This window comes from Dipodomys merriami, unplaced genomic scaffold, assembly GCF_024711535.1.
Source record: "Dipodomys merriami isolate MVZ:Mamm:240054 unplaced genomic scaffold, mDipMer1.0.p SCAF_4, whole genome shotgun sequence".
In the NCBI taxonomy this organism is placed as follows: Eukaryota; Metazoa; Chordata; class Mammalia; order Rodentia; family Heteromyidae; genus Dipodomys; species Dipodomys merriami.
Window position 1 is genome coordinate 56,586,130 of NW_027205603.1, and position 16,601 is coordinate 56,602,730.

Genomic DNA, 16,601 nt, shown 5'->3' on the forward strand with positions numbered 1-16,601 from the left:
TTAAACACTTCCCAAATCTTCTTCAGACTAGGGCGAAAGAGGGAGTGTGTGCAATCCATAATTAAATTTTGCTCAATAAAAAAGTTAAGTCTGGTCTAGTTTCCTGAAAAAAGCGCCATAGGAAGGAGGAATTCAGATGGAAAAGACCTTTTCCCTTCTAGTTCCCTACTACTATGGCTAAGTATGTCCTCATTCATTACAAATGTGGCAGCTGGGGAGGTAGAAATTTTAACAGGTGATGAGGTCACCAATTCCACTTACAGGAGACTGAACTAATATGAAGAGCTTCCTCAGACATAATAAGAAACATAAAGCACCAACATTCATGAATATTAATGAGCAAAATCAAAACAAAATTTTCCTAGAGATGTCATACATACTTGATCCTGAATTTTGATATAGTACTTTCTTTTACTAACGTCTTTCATCTTGCTGTGGCTGTTTACTGTATTACCTACCTGTACTTAGCCAAATGACTTTTATAACAGTACAACCTAATCTGAAAGCCCATCAAAACAAACATGACAATAGGGTTGGGTTTTTTTTTGTAATTTATCTTATATAGTTGAAAAAAATCACTGTAATTTTAACATTTACCTTATAGACCAACAAATCTTCACATACTTTATACTGGGTGTTGATGATAGTTTTTCCTAAATACAAAATAAGGTACTTTTAAGTTTATAGTACTTCTCATTAAAAATTTCACTTACAGATATGTTACTCCTTTCCGGTATTGTTTCATCATTAGAGTTGTTTGTTTCTATATCCATCTTTGGCTTTTTTCTAATATTCCCATCTTCCTCTGGCTTTTCAATTTTCACATTATTTTCTAACTCTTGCTTTGTGTCCTTGAGTAAATTTTCTAATATCTCATCTTCTATGGCTGAAATATCAATTTTTCTTTTTTCTGAAGAAAGAAATTTACTGGCAGAAATTTTCACATCAGATTTTAAATCTACATCATCTGAAAATAATTTATCTGATTCTTTGCCCATGGGCTCATCCTGCGAAGAATCTTGCGCCTTATTTTTCCACAATGAGGGTGTCGTTGGTTGTGTCTGTTCTAAAAGAGAACAAGACATTTCTATTCTTGCTGACTTGGATGAAGACAATTCTTGATTTTCTTCATCCCTTTCCCTTAGATTAGAAAAATATAAATATAACAGAGTAATATTTTAGTGTGACAATATTCACCATTCTTTCCATTTAATTTACAATGCACTCCTGATTTTACTAACAGTATCATTGGACATCAACAAATAAAAATTTGGAAACAATTCACAATTCATGTACATTCTACTATTAGGACTTGTAGATCCTATAGTTAAAGCAACATGGAGAAGGCTCCATATCCTCTGCTGAAGTAAAGTTAGCTAATAAGTGTGGAGGAGAAAGGAAGAAATATCTAAGTACAAAGGACTTCTTGTCAGAACAAAGCAGCCTATATTATACTGTAGGGAAGTGTGGCCAGGGAATTATTAGCCTAGCAATATAACCTGATAGATTGGGAGCTGGATTTAAAGTAACAAACCAGATTCTAAATCTAGAACATGGCACCAAGTACACACTGCAAATATTATGTGAAAGCATCACCAAAGCATTCAATGAGATACTGTATCATTCACTAAGTACTGAACACTTTCTTCTAGCAAACTATATTAAGGTCCACAGAGCAATGACTTAGATTTCTATTCTCTAGAAGTTTGCTGGATTTATAAAGAACCAGAACAGTAAAGTCTATTAAAACTAATATCAGAGTACTAGAAAGAAAGCCCAATAGAGGTTGTAGTTTGAAGTAGGAATCGGGTAACACAAATAGCAGGGGTGGGGTCTAAGTGATAACGAAAATAGTTGCCAGTGGCTCATGCCTATAAGCCTGACTACTCAGAAGGCTGAGATTTGAGGACTGCGGTTTGAAGCCAGCCTGGGCAAGAAAGTCCCTGAGACTCTCATTCCCAAGCCTTGGAGCACAAAACCTCAGGGACAGTGCCCAGGCCCTGAGTTTAAGACAGACAGACAGACAGACAGACAGACCCTGAGTTTAAGACAGACAGACAGACAGACAGACAGACAGACAGACAGACAGACACACACACACACACACACACACACACACACACACACACACACACGATCAACAGGGAAGCAGAGGAGAAAAAATTAGGTTGCAATAAGGCCAATTCTCTTTATATTGTCAGAGATGTTACTGGGGCACTAGGAGGAAGGAGATTTTAGAAGTCATCAAACAAAACAATAGCTCAAATATAGCACGGGAGAACAAAGATGAAACTCCAATACTTTTGTAAAAGGAAATCAGGATGTTTCTGAGACAGAATAGCTCATAGGGCTACAGCTTTCCACAGAATCATAAAATAGCAAACAACAGATAAAGGAAAATAATACTCTCCAATATTATTAAAAGTATTTTAATGACGCAGGAGAAATTATTAAAAATATACCTTTTTTTAGAAGATGGTTGAAAGTAGTTTTTGATTGAATTCAGCTGCTGTTGAGAAGCTGAAGCTCTACTTTTATTTACAGGTAGGACTTTAGTTGGTGAAAGCTGACAGTTTGAAAACTTAGTTTTACCTAAAGTATTTGATACTGTATTATTATTACTATTATTTGGGAAGGGCTCCTTTGTAGTAGATGTTTCTTGTGAAAGCGTTCTAAATTTCTGTCCCATTCCGGAAATTTTTACTTCTTTTGACATTTCACTCAAATATATACTGTGGCAAAAAAAAAAAAAAAGCAAAGTAAATACATTTACATATACTTTTATCTAGAGACTGAGATTGTTAAGTAGTTACAATGAAAATAACATTAGATTGTCTTCTGATAATTCAGTGAACACATTTTGGTATGGCAAACAAGTAGTTCCCTTGTCACTTCAGGGCTTTAGTAGACATGAAATAGCAACCTAGTATCCCATCCCAGATTAAACTAGGTGATAATTCCATCATTTTTGGTCTTGGTTAAAATTTCATGTTATTTCTATATGAATGCATTATAACAAAAAATGGAAAATCAGGGCCAGGTATAGTGGTACAAGTCTGAATATCAGCACTTAGGATTGCCAAGTTTAAAGCCAGCTTGGCCTACATAGCAAGTTTCAGGCCAATCTGGGCTCTGTAATGAGACCATGTATCAGAAAATCAAATTAAAAAAAAAAGAAAATCACAATGAGCTCCCTTTATTCTGGTATTACGTACAGGGTACCTCTAGATCACTTAATATAATAATACCCAGTCTAAATGGCAATTTGTAATACAGAACTCCAGACTATCAGAAAATATTTTAAATACACAAAACAGTTTTATAATGTTCAGGCCCCACAACCGGACCAAAAACAAACAAACAAACAAACAAAAAACAGTAATTTAACAATCTGCTTAAAAAGTTAAATCTAGGCCAGTAACAGTGTCTCAACTTTTAAAAGGCAGAGATTGAGAAGACTGCAATTCAAGGCCAGACTGTCAAAAAAGAAATTAGGCATGGTGGTACAGCAATGTAATCCCACCTATTCAGGAGGTATAAGAAGAATCATGATCCAGAGCAGTACAGACAAAAATGCTAAAGGGAGAAAAAATAAGTCTGGGAGTGTGGTTCAAGTGGTAGCATACTTGCTGCATTAGTTCAAAATCCTGAATCCAAACCTCAGCATTACCAAAAAAATAAATCTAAATACCAGGCACTGCACATGCCTATAATCCTAGCACTAAGGACATTGAGGCAGGCAGAAGGATCTCCAGGCTGAGGCTAATCTGGACTACACAGTGAGAACTATGGAAGAAAAGACAGACACACAGACACAGACACACCAAGAAAAATTAAATATGGTTACAACATAAAATATATAGGTAATAAATGATTAAAATAAAGTCTAATATAGTGATATAGTTACCTGAATATGAATACTTCATTATTAAACAACTTAAAACAAATAAGTTTTAAACAAAAATAAAAAATAAATAACCCACAGAATACAGAAGAGCTAACTCTTTTCAATTAAGAAACAAAACAACCCAGAATCATTCTTCAAATAACCACTAAAAACTTGTCTTCGTGAATAAATATTAACTAAATAACTAGCTTTATCCTGTTAAGTTTTTCAAAATTCTAAGGCATATTTATATAGACAAACAGCATATTACTTAAACAAAAGGCATATTTATATAAGACAAACACGTTTATAATAGTCCCCCCACATCTGTGGAGGACCATCCTATAAGACTCCCAATGGATGGTCAGGGCCAATGGCATATTGAACACTGCTCATAGTTATGATAGCTTAATTTACAAATTAGGCACCTAAGAAATAAGCAACAGTAACTAGTAATAAACATTTATAACAAAGACTATAGTAAAAAATTATGAAAATGTAGTCTCTTTCAAAATACTAAGTTGTACTCATCCTTTTTTAATAAAATGAGATGCAACAATATGTATGTGCTGATAGGCAATGAGATGAACAGTGCAGGCATTATGGTGCAGTGTCAGGTTACTATGTAAAGATCACTTGACACAAGCACTACAACAGACACACAGAACAAAGGGATGATTTTCATCTTAGGCTGGGCATTAAGAGATTTCATCACACTGCTCAGCACAATTTAGAACTTAGAAACTGCTTCTTTCAGGAATTTTTCCCCCTCAATATTGTTGTACTACAGTTTACAGGTAACTAAAAGTACATAAATCAAAGCTATTGGTAAGTGGATACAACTATTTCCAACTTTATCTCAATAATCACAATTGAAATACTAGAATTCTTTTTAGTTTCCATGCACCTTTGCAAGGTATGAAAAAACTCAAGGCACTAAACTATAGACCACAGGCCAAATCAAGTCCATTTGGTTTTGTAAATAAAGTTTACTTGCCAATTCTTTATAAAAAATTTTGCTGATCTCAGTCTTAAGGTTCATTTTTCCTGGATTTTATTCTCCCATGTTTTATCTCCTAAGAGACAACTTTATAAAAGTACCAACTTTACTTCTTGAACAAACTTTTTATCTGTTACTGCAAAACATGAGTTTGTTAAACAAGAAGCTTTTACCAAGCATCTAGTTGCTCTGATTCTGAGCCATTCATGATCAATGTACCATTCACAGGAGCACTTGGAATTATTTTTTCACTGGCTGACAAGTCTTGAGAAAGGCTTGGCCCTGGCGTTGTCTTTAATTCTGTAAATCATACAAACGAAAAGAAAAAAAATCATAACCATGACATACAAGATGTAGCACATGGTTGTTTCTAGTCAGTGAAGCTAGGAAATACTTTGAGGAAATTATCCATACTAACAATCTATTGACATCTATGATGCACTTAACCTAAACCACATGATTTTAAAGAATACCAAATTCTATGAAATATTATCAACCTAAGTGAGTCCAATTTAAATTATGCCTAAAATGATATTGAATGTCAGACCAAAAAATTATATTTATTCTCCAAATGGAAAGTATGTGAGAATTTATATCCTATTATCTGGAAGACACGTAATACCATGTCTTTTCTATTTGTTTACTAAAATAGCAACCAGTTCAAAGACCACTAGTAGTGGTTGGGAATGCTTGCTTTTGAGACTTCCCTGTTGAATTAAGTGCTCCTTGTTTCTTCTTTCACACTCCCCTGCACATCACCTGACTAATGATTTATTTGTCACTACTTGTGTGGCACGAGTGATTTAACTTCTTTATGCTTTAATTTTGCCATATACAAAGTGACACCAATTAAAACACAATCCTCACAAAGGCATTTTGTGGACAAAATAAACTGATATATGTCTAAGTTAGACATTACCTGTGGTGCAGTAATCACTGAGTCAGTGTTGGTAGTTCACATTCATCATTTATTTGCTACCTTTCCTTAGTATCTACAGAATAGGTCTTCCTTTTTTTCTATATCTCCAGTGCACAGCATTATTTAATAATCAAAAAATACAGATCCAGAGTAAACTCTCAGCTAAAAAAAAAAAAAACCATAGGGCTGGGAAGGTGGCTCAGTGGTAGAGTGCTTGCCTTGCATGCATGAGGCCCTGGGTTCGATTCCTCAGCACCACATAAACAGAAAAAGCCGGAAGTGGCGCTGTGGCTCATGCGGTAGAGCGCTAACCTTGAGCTGAAGAGCTGAGGGTCAGCGCCCAGGCCCAGAGTTCAGGCCTCACAACCGGACCCCCCCCCCAAAAAAAAACATAAAGTTGACATTTACTAAGTACCTATAACTTAATTTATCATGTTATGGCCTAATAATATAAAAGGTCCTCAGTAAATGTTTATTATTGACTCCAAAATCAGATATTTGCCTTCTGCCACATTCCCATATGACTTACTCAAAGGTTCACATTATTTCCTTAAGTATCTCTAAGACTTCATTGTACTATCACAGAAGTTTGCAGAGATAACATTATGTAGTCACCAAAAAAAGCATTTTATCAACCTAATGACCCAGAATAACTGTTTGTTGACCAAAGACGATGTTCTCCTCAATACAAATACTATAAGTACAAGAATTCAGTCTGATTTGCTCACCTCATTACTCCTAGTTGTTCAGCATGATTACAAGTATTTAATGACTGATCAACAAATACTTATTGAATAACTAAATACTGAATAAATTGATGAATGCATGAATATGAAAAGAACAGTGAAAAGAGGGGCAGGGAAGACGAGAAAGAGACATATATTCACTGTTTTCATGAAACTGTCTCATAAAACCAACTTCCATGACTTGGAACCCACATAATTTACCCATATACATGTGTAAGAAGTTATACTATGAACTGCTCATCACCTTGTTTAGCCTTTCTTTTTGTACTTGGCCCTATATGAACTTAAGTTATCTGTCCACTTGTTCAGTGTCTGCATCTTGACTTCCAGAATATACATTTTACAAAGTGTAAAAATAAGGATCCTGTTTATTCATTACTAAATCTTCAGTGCCTACCATAGTGCTCCATACATGGCAGAAGTATTCTTGAATTAGTAAATGAATGAATAAACAGCTGAGTTTTAAAAGAAGATAGTTATGGTCAGGCCTGGCAAGTAAAATATATACAATCTATCATCAGTGCAAATAAACAAAAGTTGCCGGAGAATCAACATAAATAATGTTTTATTACCTGTACTGGGTTGGCCCTGAGGATCACAGTAACCCTTAGTAGTCATGAAAATAACTGCCAATCCAATTTCTGCTTCAGGAATGGGTCTGAGACCCTGTCTATTAGAATAAAAGTTTAAATAACATATTATATACTAAAAGAACTTTTATTAAAGTGACCAAGGTGAACCAACCTATTTTTTCCTTCAAAGTTATATAAAATGATATTTTGTAGCTTTTTTTTTTTTTTTCCAGGGCTGAGAACCCAACCCAGGGCCTTGCGTGTGCCGGGCAGTGTGCCCTTCCACTGGGCTAAACCCCCAGCCCCAAATGACATTTTATAATATGGGCAGAATTTAAAATACAGATAGTGCTATTTCAAATCACTCACTAAGGCAATGTTACTCAGAGGCAAGTCCACCACCTCTCAGTAACTCAGTTAACTTTATCTATATAATAAGAGGGCTAAAATTAACAATACAGATTTTTCCAGTTCTAACATTCTGCAATATTTAGAAAATAGCAGTAATAGACTGATAAGACAACAAAAGAGACCTATATAAATGGAGAGATTCATATTGAAGCTAGAAATGGTTAAAATCATTCATTTTCCTCAAGGTGATTCAATGGAATTCTTAGTAAAAATCCCAACAAATTTCCAAAAAGATGATTATTTTTGAAAAATAACCAAGATTATTCTAAGGTAAACAGAAAGAGGCCTATTCTACTAGTTATGAAGACTTTTTAAAAGTTAAGACTTCTTAAAAGTTAAGGTAATTAAGACAATGTGGTAAATGTGCTAGGAACCGTAAGATAGACTGATTTATAGAATAGAATAAAACTAAAACAAGCCACACATGTATGAACTTTGGCATGATATAGTCTCACATACAAGTGAACTTTAAATTCAAATATCAAAATATTAGTAAAAAATCGGTAGAAAATACATATGGATATGTTTTTGGCCTGTGGTTTGGAAATCATTTTTTAGCATATATAATCATATAAAGGGTTAGGTTAGGAAAAGAGCTTCTAAAACACAAAAGACACTTGACTATAAAACAAAATAATGTTAATTTAAAGGATATTAATGTTTACTATACTAAAATTAAGGGCTTTCACTTTTCAACACACTAAAAAGGTAAGTTATATGACTTATAGATTTTGCAATGCACCTAAGTGAAAAAAATAGATTAACATCAAGAAAATACAAAAAATATGTAATTGGGGTCTGGGAAGGTGGCTAAGTGGTAGAGCGCTTGCCTTGCATGCATGAGGCCCAGGGTTCGATTCCTCAGCACCACATAAGCAAAAAGAAAAAAGCCGGAAGTGGCGCTGTAGCTCAAGTGGTAGAGCACTAGCCTTGAGCTGAAGAGCTGAGGGACAGCACCCAGGCCCCACAACCGGACCCCCCTCCCAAAAAAAAATGTAATTGCCTGGCAATTTTACCCTTGGGCATTTATCCAGAAAAACTTGTGTCAACATATAAACTAAACAGTGAATGTTCATAGCACTTTTATTTCTAACGAAAAAAAGTAAAAAATGCCAATGTATATTTACAACATGGAATACTACTCAGCAACAAAAAATATTGATTGACACATACAACATAGGTAAGTCTGAGGAATTCTGCCAAGTGAAAAAAGCTAATACCAAAAGGTTATATGCGGTAGGATTTCATTTATGTAGTATTAAAAGAAAAAACATTTTAGAAACAGAACAAGTTAGTAGATACTAGGATTTAGGGACAGGAAACACAGAATAGAAAAGGCAGGAAAAGGAGTGGATATGGTTATAAAGGGTAACATGAAGGATCTTTGTGGTGATGAAAGTTCTGAACATCTGTATGTTGACTACATAAATGTATGAAATTACAGAGAACCAAATACATATATCAAAATTAAAACTGAGAAAAATAATAGAAACAACAAAAAAATAGAAACAACTGGGTATAAGTAATATCAAGGAAGTCTGTGTAGATAAGAACATTGGGGTAAAGTTCTGTGGTAGAGCATTTGCCTAGTAAAAAGATGAAGCCCTATGGGCTGGGAAGGTGGCTCAGTGGTAGAGTGCTTGTCTTGCATGCATGAGGCCCTGGGTTAGATTCTTCAGCACCACATAAGCAAAAAGAAAAAAGCCAGAAGTGGCGCTGTGGCTCAAGTGGCAGAGCGCTAGCCTTGAGCTGAAGAGCTGAGGGACAGCATCCAGTTCAGTCCCCATGACAGACAAAAAAAAAAAAAAAAAAGATGAAGTCCTGTGTTTAATACCAAGTTATGTGACAATTATCTCAATAGAAACCTGGGCAAGAAACATGGCAGATATTTCACAAAAGAATATATGACAAACATGTGATGAAGTGTTTAGTATATCTGATGATCAAGGCAATACAAAACTGCAGTGAGATATGATGAAATAGCCACTCAAGTGCCAGATGACAAAATATGTGTGACCATGCCCATCTGCTTGGCCCATGCATACTGACAGGAATGTAAAACAGTATGCAGTCTGATATTGCCTTCTAAAGTTGAACATTCATATAATCTATAATCCCATAGTTCTAGTCCTAGAAATATGCTAAAGGGAAACATATGTATTAGGAGTCTAGGCTGGCTGACACAAAAGCAAGACCCTATCTCAAAAAAAACAGAGATTGGGGGAGGGAAATGGGAATAACAAAATGCTGAAACAAGGACACAGGATGACCCATTGCAATAATGCTACTCACAAGATACTATGTTGGAAATGAACTTTACAACTTCTTGGGCGGGGTGGGGGGGGGGAGAGGAGAAAAGGGATAGTAGAGAAAAACAAAGGAGGGAGTCACAATTTTCAACAAGAAATGTATTCATTACCTTACTCATGTAACTGCAACCCCTCTGTACAGCATCTTTACAATAAAATAAAAATTTTAAAAACCCACCAGAGCAAGAAGCCCTAGAGACACAGCTTAAGTGATATAGTGCCTGCTTAAAGTACAAAGTTTGAGTTCTACAAAAAACAAATAAAAACTAACCTGTAAACAAAATAAATGTGTGTCATTCAATGATGATAGTATATTGTGAGTCATGAGGATCAACACAAGGCTGGCAAAAGGGTGAGGAGATGATAAAGAGAAATAACAACTAAGTTTAATAGTAAGAACCCTTACAATTAATCCGAGATTCTGGGATGGCACATTCATTTTTGTTATTGTAATAAGGTGGTAATTTTGCTACAAAGTACTTTTTTAGTTAATACATTTTCATTAAATAAAATACTCATACTACAAATGACAATTTTTTTTCCTTTTTGAGGGTGGGGGGGATCCCTGAGGATCCCTTGGAATCCTGAGGAGACAAAAAAATATACTGAGCAGGCTATGGATTTTCAGCTGTAATACTCTAGATTTCAAATACTCTGCTGGGTTAATAGAAATTTAGTAAAGAGTACTTCGGGTATTTCTATAATACATTTTGACTTTAACCATGCTAAGATTAATGTCAGTAAAGAATCTAAAAAAACAAGTCATTGATGTAATTCTGTAACAGTCTTTCCTTGACCCCCAAAGAGTATCTTCCAACTTTCTTAGAGCAACCCATGTAACAGTGACTGAATTTTTTACATGTACTTTTAGTGAGTAACAATAAAGACCAAACAGATATTTCAGCTCTAGGAAATTTCAGAAAATGTTTTGGGTTTTGAATTTTAACCTCAATTGCAACATACTCTGCAGAAAAACATCATGCCATTTCACTAATTTGGAGAAGAAAATTCTATAAATTCTATTAAAGTAACAAAAATGAAAAAAATGTTAACCTTTAAGATAGTCCATTATCTAGTATCCAATCCAAGTCACAAACAGTTCACAAGTATACTGCATGATATAATTGTTATATATATTAATCTATCTTTATGCTAAGTGAAATACAACCAAAGATTTTTTTAATCTATCTGTATACTAAGTGAAATACAACCAAAGAAGTTGCACATAAATATCTACTAGTGTTATATTTTACTATTAAACAATGATTTTGTACCTTTGGAGCATGTCTATAATTGAATGAATCCATTTTTTCTGAGAGTCAGGAATTAAGATCTGTGTATTTGTTACTCCAGTATCAACAACACAGGTTCCTGGAGCTGAAAAGAAACTATCTTCTTCTTCATTTTCTTCCATGATCAATCTTGCTTCACCGCCGCCAAAAACAACTGCTGAACTTAACTTCTTATGCTAAAGATGAAAGAAATATTTAGAAAACTAATGTAAAAGTCACAATGAGTTTTCTGCACAGATACTTGCTATGTGAAAATTCAATGCAGGAATTACAATAGACACAGATTTTACATTCGAGTGAACAATTTGAACTTCCACTCTGATAAAAGTTTCTATTTTCTCATCCCCCTTCACCTTCCGGTCCTCTAATGGGCTAACCCACAGGATTTCTCCACTGTAACGTAAGTTCTTGGAATCCTCACCACCTACACATACAGATAGCATTTTACAAAGGTTTACATACTGAACAAGTTCAGACTTAAAGGTTTTTTTAGCCTGCCAATTATGTACTGATAGAAATTTAATTATCAGACTAAGTAACCCATATTAGGAAAGACTACAATCATATACATAACATTAGGCAAGTTCTGGTACAGAGAGACATTTTTCTTCTTCTGGATTTAGCTACACAAATGAAATGCAGAAAGTATTGGTAAGACTAATAATGTATATAAGCTTATTATGTTTTTCACCAGAAAATTAAGCTTCTACCTTTACCTGTTTGGCATTTAAAAATACAAATGTTTTTCCCTGGAAGATATGCTTTCTTTCCTGTCGTCTTGATAGATCAATATTCTTATTTCCAATAGATGGTTCATCAATAGGTGGATAAAAACTGAAAAAATAAGATATACTCAAATTACATACTATTCTGTATGTTTACTGTTAAAGTTTTAAATGGAATGAAGATTTAGTTTTCATAATACCATTTAAGAGTTTTATCTGGGTCAAAAATGACACAAAATATATAAATGCCTTTCCTAGAAATATAGTAATGGGTAATACATCTTGTGGCACAGCAAAAGAATACACAAATCAAATCTAAGATTTGTTTATGGCTGGTTGGCTATCAACCAAGTTCCATGAGGACAATATAGTATGTGATGGTCTGTATAACACGAGTAAGGAGTGCTGATCTTGTGAATCTATCAGATTTTATGTGTTATAAGACTCTACTTCACTTCTCAAGACTTCTCCCAGCAAATATAGCTCAGACAAATGGCTTGTTTTGAGAGCCCTGTATTCTTCATTGTGTATGAATCCAAGAGATCTATGGATCTCCCAGCAGAATCTTCCTAAAATAATAGTTGTTGGAAACAATCAAGGTGGTAAACCTGAAAGTTTACTGTGTGCATATATGGAACTATCATGATGGAACCCCCCATATTAAAAATGTATGCTAAAACTAAATTAGAAAGTTAGAAAAAGAACACCCTGGAGTACACAAACTTTGTAAACACTAAAAAACAACTTCCTCTCTTTTTGAAGGGAACATTTCCTTATATTTTATACAATAAACTTCCCTTATTAAGAATACAGAAGACCAACTGTCTTTTAAAAAGAAGTTGAGGATGGTTTATAAAAAGTAAGCTATCACATATCATGTCAGGTCTATACAGCGGTGACTCTTACCCTGTTTTATGCTGACAATGCAAAGATGAATTAAATAGGATGACACTGTTTATTGGTAAAAACTTTATACTAGTTTTGTAATTTAAATCTGGAACTAGTGAGTATGCTTTATAACTAAAAGAAGAGAGAGTTAAGTAATCAAGTCATTAAAAACTATTTGGTATGTGTTTTGAGTTATTTGGTTATTTTTAGGGTAGAACTTGTTTATCACCTCCTATGTGGCCTACTTTTAGGCTTTCTATGTTTCTGGGATCACAGAGGAGGACCATTATCCAGAATCCTTTCTACAGAGACAGTCTCAAACTGTTCTGCCCAGACTGGCCTCAGTCCTCAATCCTTCTCTTCTCAGTCTCCCAATTAAGCTAGGATTACATGTGTCACTTTAACCTCCAACTTGTGATTCTCCTGCCTCAGGCCCCCAACTACAGTTATCACCGCACCTGGCTCTTAAAATAATACTGAAAATTGACTATCAATTGCTATCATCAAATATAAGATAAAGAAATAGGTTTTTCTGGCTAACAGTGTTCAACATTACTAGAGATGTTTAATTCCAGCCATGTATTTTTGGCAGTAATGGTGTATGAATTTAGGGGCTCATGTTCTTCCTTAGTTTACTTGTTCAATTGGTGCTCTAGCATGTGAGCCGTAACTCCAGTCTTGATTTTTCCTGGTCATTTTCAAGCCGGAGTCTCGTGGACTTTTCTGCATGGGCTGGACTTTAACTATGATCACCTAGATCTCAGTCTCCTGCATAACTAAAATTACAGGCATAAGCTACAGGCAGTCATGTATGTTAGTAGTCAGAAATCAGAAGTTGGTTTAAGTTAAACAGACCTGAAAACATGAATAACAGGCGGAATCAGTAGCTAATTAAAAAAACTGCAAGACTACAAAACATATCACCAGTAGCTGGAAACTTAGATCCTCATTATCTGTAGCCAAGATCATTATTTACTGGATTTGATACCCAGTGAGGTTGATGAATAGGCTTTGGGAAGAATGATTATGTTTGAAATACTAAGTATTTCCGTAGTATTTAAGTGATGTTTCCTGGGGAGATACCAGTGCCTTCCTAATCTTATAAGGTTCTAGGACTTCGTTTCAAAATCTGAGAATATTTTATCAGAGTCCAGCAATATCCCATTATCTGTTCACTATGTTAATGAACCCCAGAAAGCTTCTAGGTAAAAGTTACAAAGAAAGAGAAAAATCTACTTTTTGGCTAATATTAAAAGCAAACATCTATTATAAAATAGTTCCTAGAACAAAATTGGTATGCTGAGCACAATGGCTTCTGTCTGTTAACAAGAGATTAAAGTCAATAATAAAATCCTTACTTGTGCCGGGTGCTGGCGGCTCACTCCTGTAATCCTAGCTACTCAGGAGGCTGAGATCTGAGGATCTCGGTTCAAAGCCAGCCCGGGCACAAAAGTCCGTGAGACTCGTATCTCCAATAAACCACTAGAAAACCGGAGGTGGTGCTGTGGCACAAGTGGTAGAGCGCTCGCCTTGAGCTGAAGAGCACAGGAACAGCGCCCAAGCCCAGACTTCAAGCCCCATGACTAACCAAAAAAAAAAGTCCTTATTTGTAAAACATTTAATTTTTCAAATCTCCTACAAATACAAGCCAGATATGGTACCATATAAAATATAATCCACTGCCATGCTTTTTTTTTCTTTTTTTTTAAAAATTTTGTGCTATTCCTGAGGCTTGAACTTGGAGCCTGTGCTCTGTACTCTACTACTCAAACCACAGTTTTACTTCTGATTTTTTGTTATTTGGAGAGTAAGAGTCTCATGGACTTTCCTATCTGTACTGGCTTCAAAACACGATCCTGTCTTCTGAGTAACTAGGATTACAGGCATGAGCCACTAGTGCCTGGCACTGCCCTCCCTCACTCCTTTCCACCATTGTCTCTTTTTCTTTTTCCACTGCTATGTATTTAAGGAAGTTCCTTTGTAATTAAGTTAATGAAAAATAATCACCAAGCTCCTCAGAATTCACCAGACAATTTGAAAAAAGAAGTCAAATATCTTCTTTTTCAACTACTTTATACTGCTGCAAACTCTTACCAACAGAATATAAATGTAGAGCCTCTAAATTTGACAAATTAAAAAATATAAAATAAAGCTATTGTGAATTATCTTATATACTGTGACAGTTATTAGTCTTGTTGTGGGTTTTATTTTTGCAATTTTTTAACTGCTATTATAAAGGTGATATAGAGAAGGGTTAGTTACCTAAGTCAGATAATGAGTACATTAGCCATTTTCCTAAAGTCAGTCTTCCGTAGCCCAAGCTGGCCTTGAACTCCAGATTCTTCTACCTTAGCTTCCCAACTGCTGAGATTATAGGTGTATCTACAACACCTAACTTAGCTGCATTTTTGAAATGAGGTAACTGAAGCTTAGAAGAAACAAGCTCGATACCCTAAGCTACAACTGTAATAGTTGAGCCCTGGCTTAGAAGGGTTGACCTATTACACAATTTTAGGGGTTCCTCCTGAATGAGATCTGGCAGTTGCAACATGTGTTAATCTGACCATTAAGGCCATTTTTTTTGTCCTTCAAGGTCTTACATTAAATATCAGCAACTATTTAACATTTGTTTCATGGGAATAAGAAATACTCAACAGCTGGGTGTCAGTGGCTCAGGCCTGTAACACTAGCTACCAAGGAGGCTGAGATCTGAGGATTGTGGTTCAAAGCCAGCTCGGGAAGGAAAGTCTGTGAGACTCTTTTTATCTCCAATAAACCATCAGAAAACCAGAAGTGTGCTGTGGCTGAAGTGGTACAGTACTCGCCTTGAGCTGAAGAGCTGAGGGACAGTGCCCAGGACTAGAGTTCAAGCCCCATGACCAAAATAAAAAAAAAAAAAAAAAAAAAACAGAAAAAAGAAATATGCAACAACAAGGAATTTGGGAAATCTTTTCTTTACATGTTAACAAAATCTGCCATTAACCATGATGAACTAGAATGATGAACTAGTTCAGAGCCCAGGACTGGCAAAAAAAAAAAAAAAAAAGAGCAATCTAAGTAAAACCAATGCTACTGATTCTATTATGTCTTCTCTTGTTACATCATATTTGAAACACATACCTTTCAATTTGTGGAGGCTGTTTCTTGGACTGAATTGCTTTGATAAATTCAGTAAAATATTCTGGCTTCACAATCGGACATCCACAAATAAGTGCACATATTGTCTAAAAAAGAAGAAAGCATGTTAATCCATGTATACAATAAACCACTCAGAAAACTGGAAGTGGTGCTGTGGCTAAAGTGGTAGAGTGCTAGCCTTGAGCTGGAGAGCTGAGGGACAGCGCCTAGGCAGAGAGTTCAAGCCCCAAGATCAAAAAGAAAAAAAAAGTTGTTTGGGGTTTGATTTTAAAAAAGCTCAAGTACTGTTGAAGATAACTTGCCCATGTAATTGTAACCCCTCTGTACAGTATTTTCACAATTAAAAAAAAAGAACAAAAACAACAACAAAAAGAAAAGAAATAAATAAGCTCAAAATGAGTAATGTAGATGAAGTAGGAAAAGACACTAATATTCAAATAATCTTTGAGCTTCAAATGAGAAAATCTGAAAAGATTCGAAAATGTAACAAAAATAAAATGAAAGCAAAGACCTGGCATAATTCTTGGAAATACCCATCTAGAGTTTATGTTTTAAATATCTAAATGCAGAAAGTGGATTTAGGAAGTACCTCAAGAGCAGGTATGAAAGGCTGAATTTCAAGCATAAAGCAGTAACATGCAATTCCACAGTGGACTGTATCAGCAAGAATATATGCAACTGTGAAAATCATTTCACTCTCCCATTTCTCATTTTG

General features: G+C 35.1%; 1 protein-coding gene across 1 annotated transcript in view; it reads right to left on the minus strand.

Moving 5' to 3' along the window:
* Window positions 1–16,601, minus strand: part of Nbn (nibrin) — a 39,475-nt gene that overhangs the window by 15,296 nt on the left and 7,578 nt on the right. The window contains exons 5-11 of the mRNA XM_069991029.1: window positions 15,869–15,972; window positions 11,852–11,969; window positions 11,118–11,311; window positions 7,124–7,221; window positions 5,060–5,186; window positions 2,463–2,732; window positions 714–1,140 (exon numbers count right to left, since the gene is read on the minus strand). Coding sequence (XP_069847130.1) covers window positions 714–1,140; window positions 2,463–2,732; window positions 5,060–5,186; window positions 7,124–7,221; window positions 11,118–11,311; window positions 11,852–11,969; window positions 15,869–15,972 — 1,338 coding nt within the window. The remainder of the gene's footprint in view (window positions 1–713; window positions 1,141–2,462; window positions 2,733–5,059; window positions 5,187–7,123; window positions 7,222–11,117; window positions 11,312–11,851; window positions 11,970–15,868; window positions 15,973–16,601) is intronic.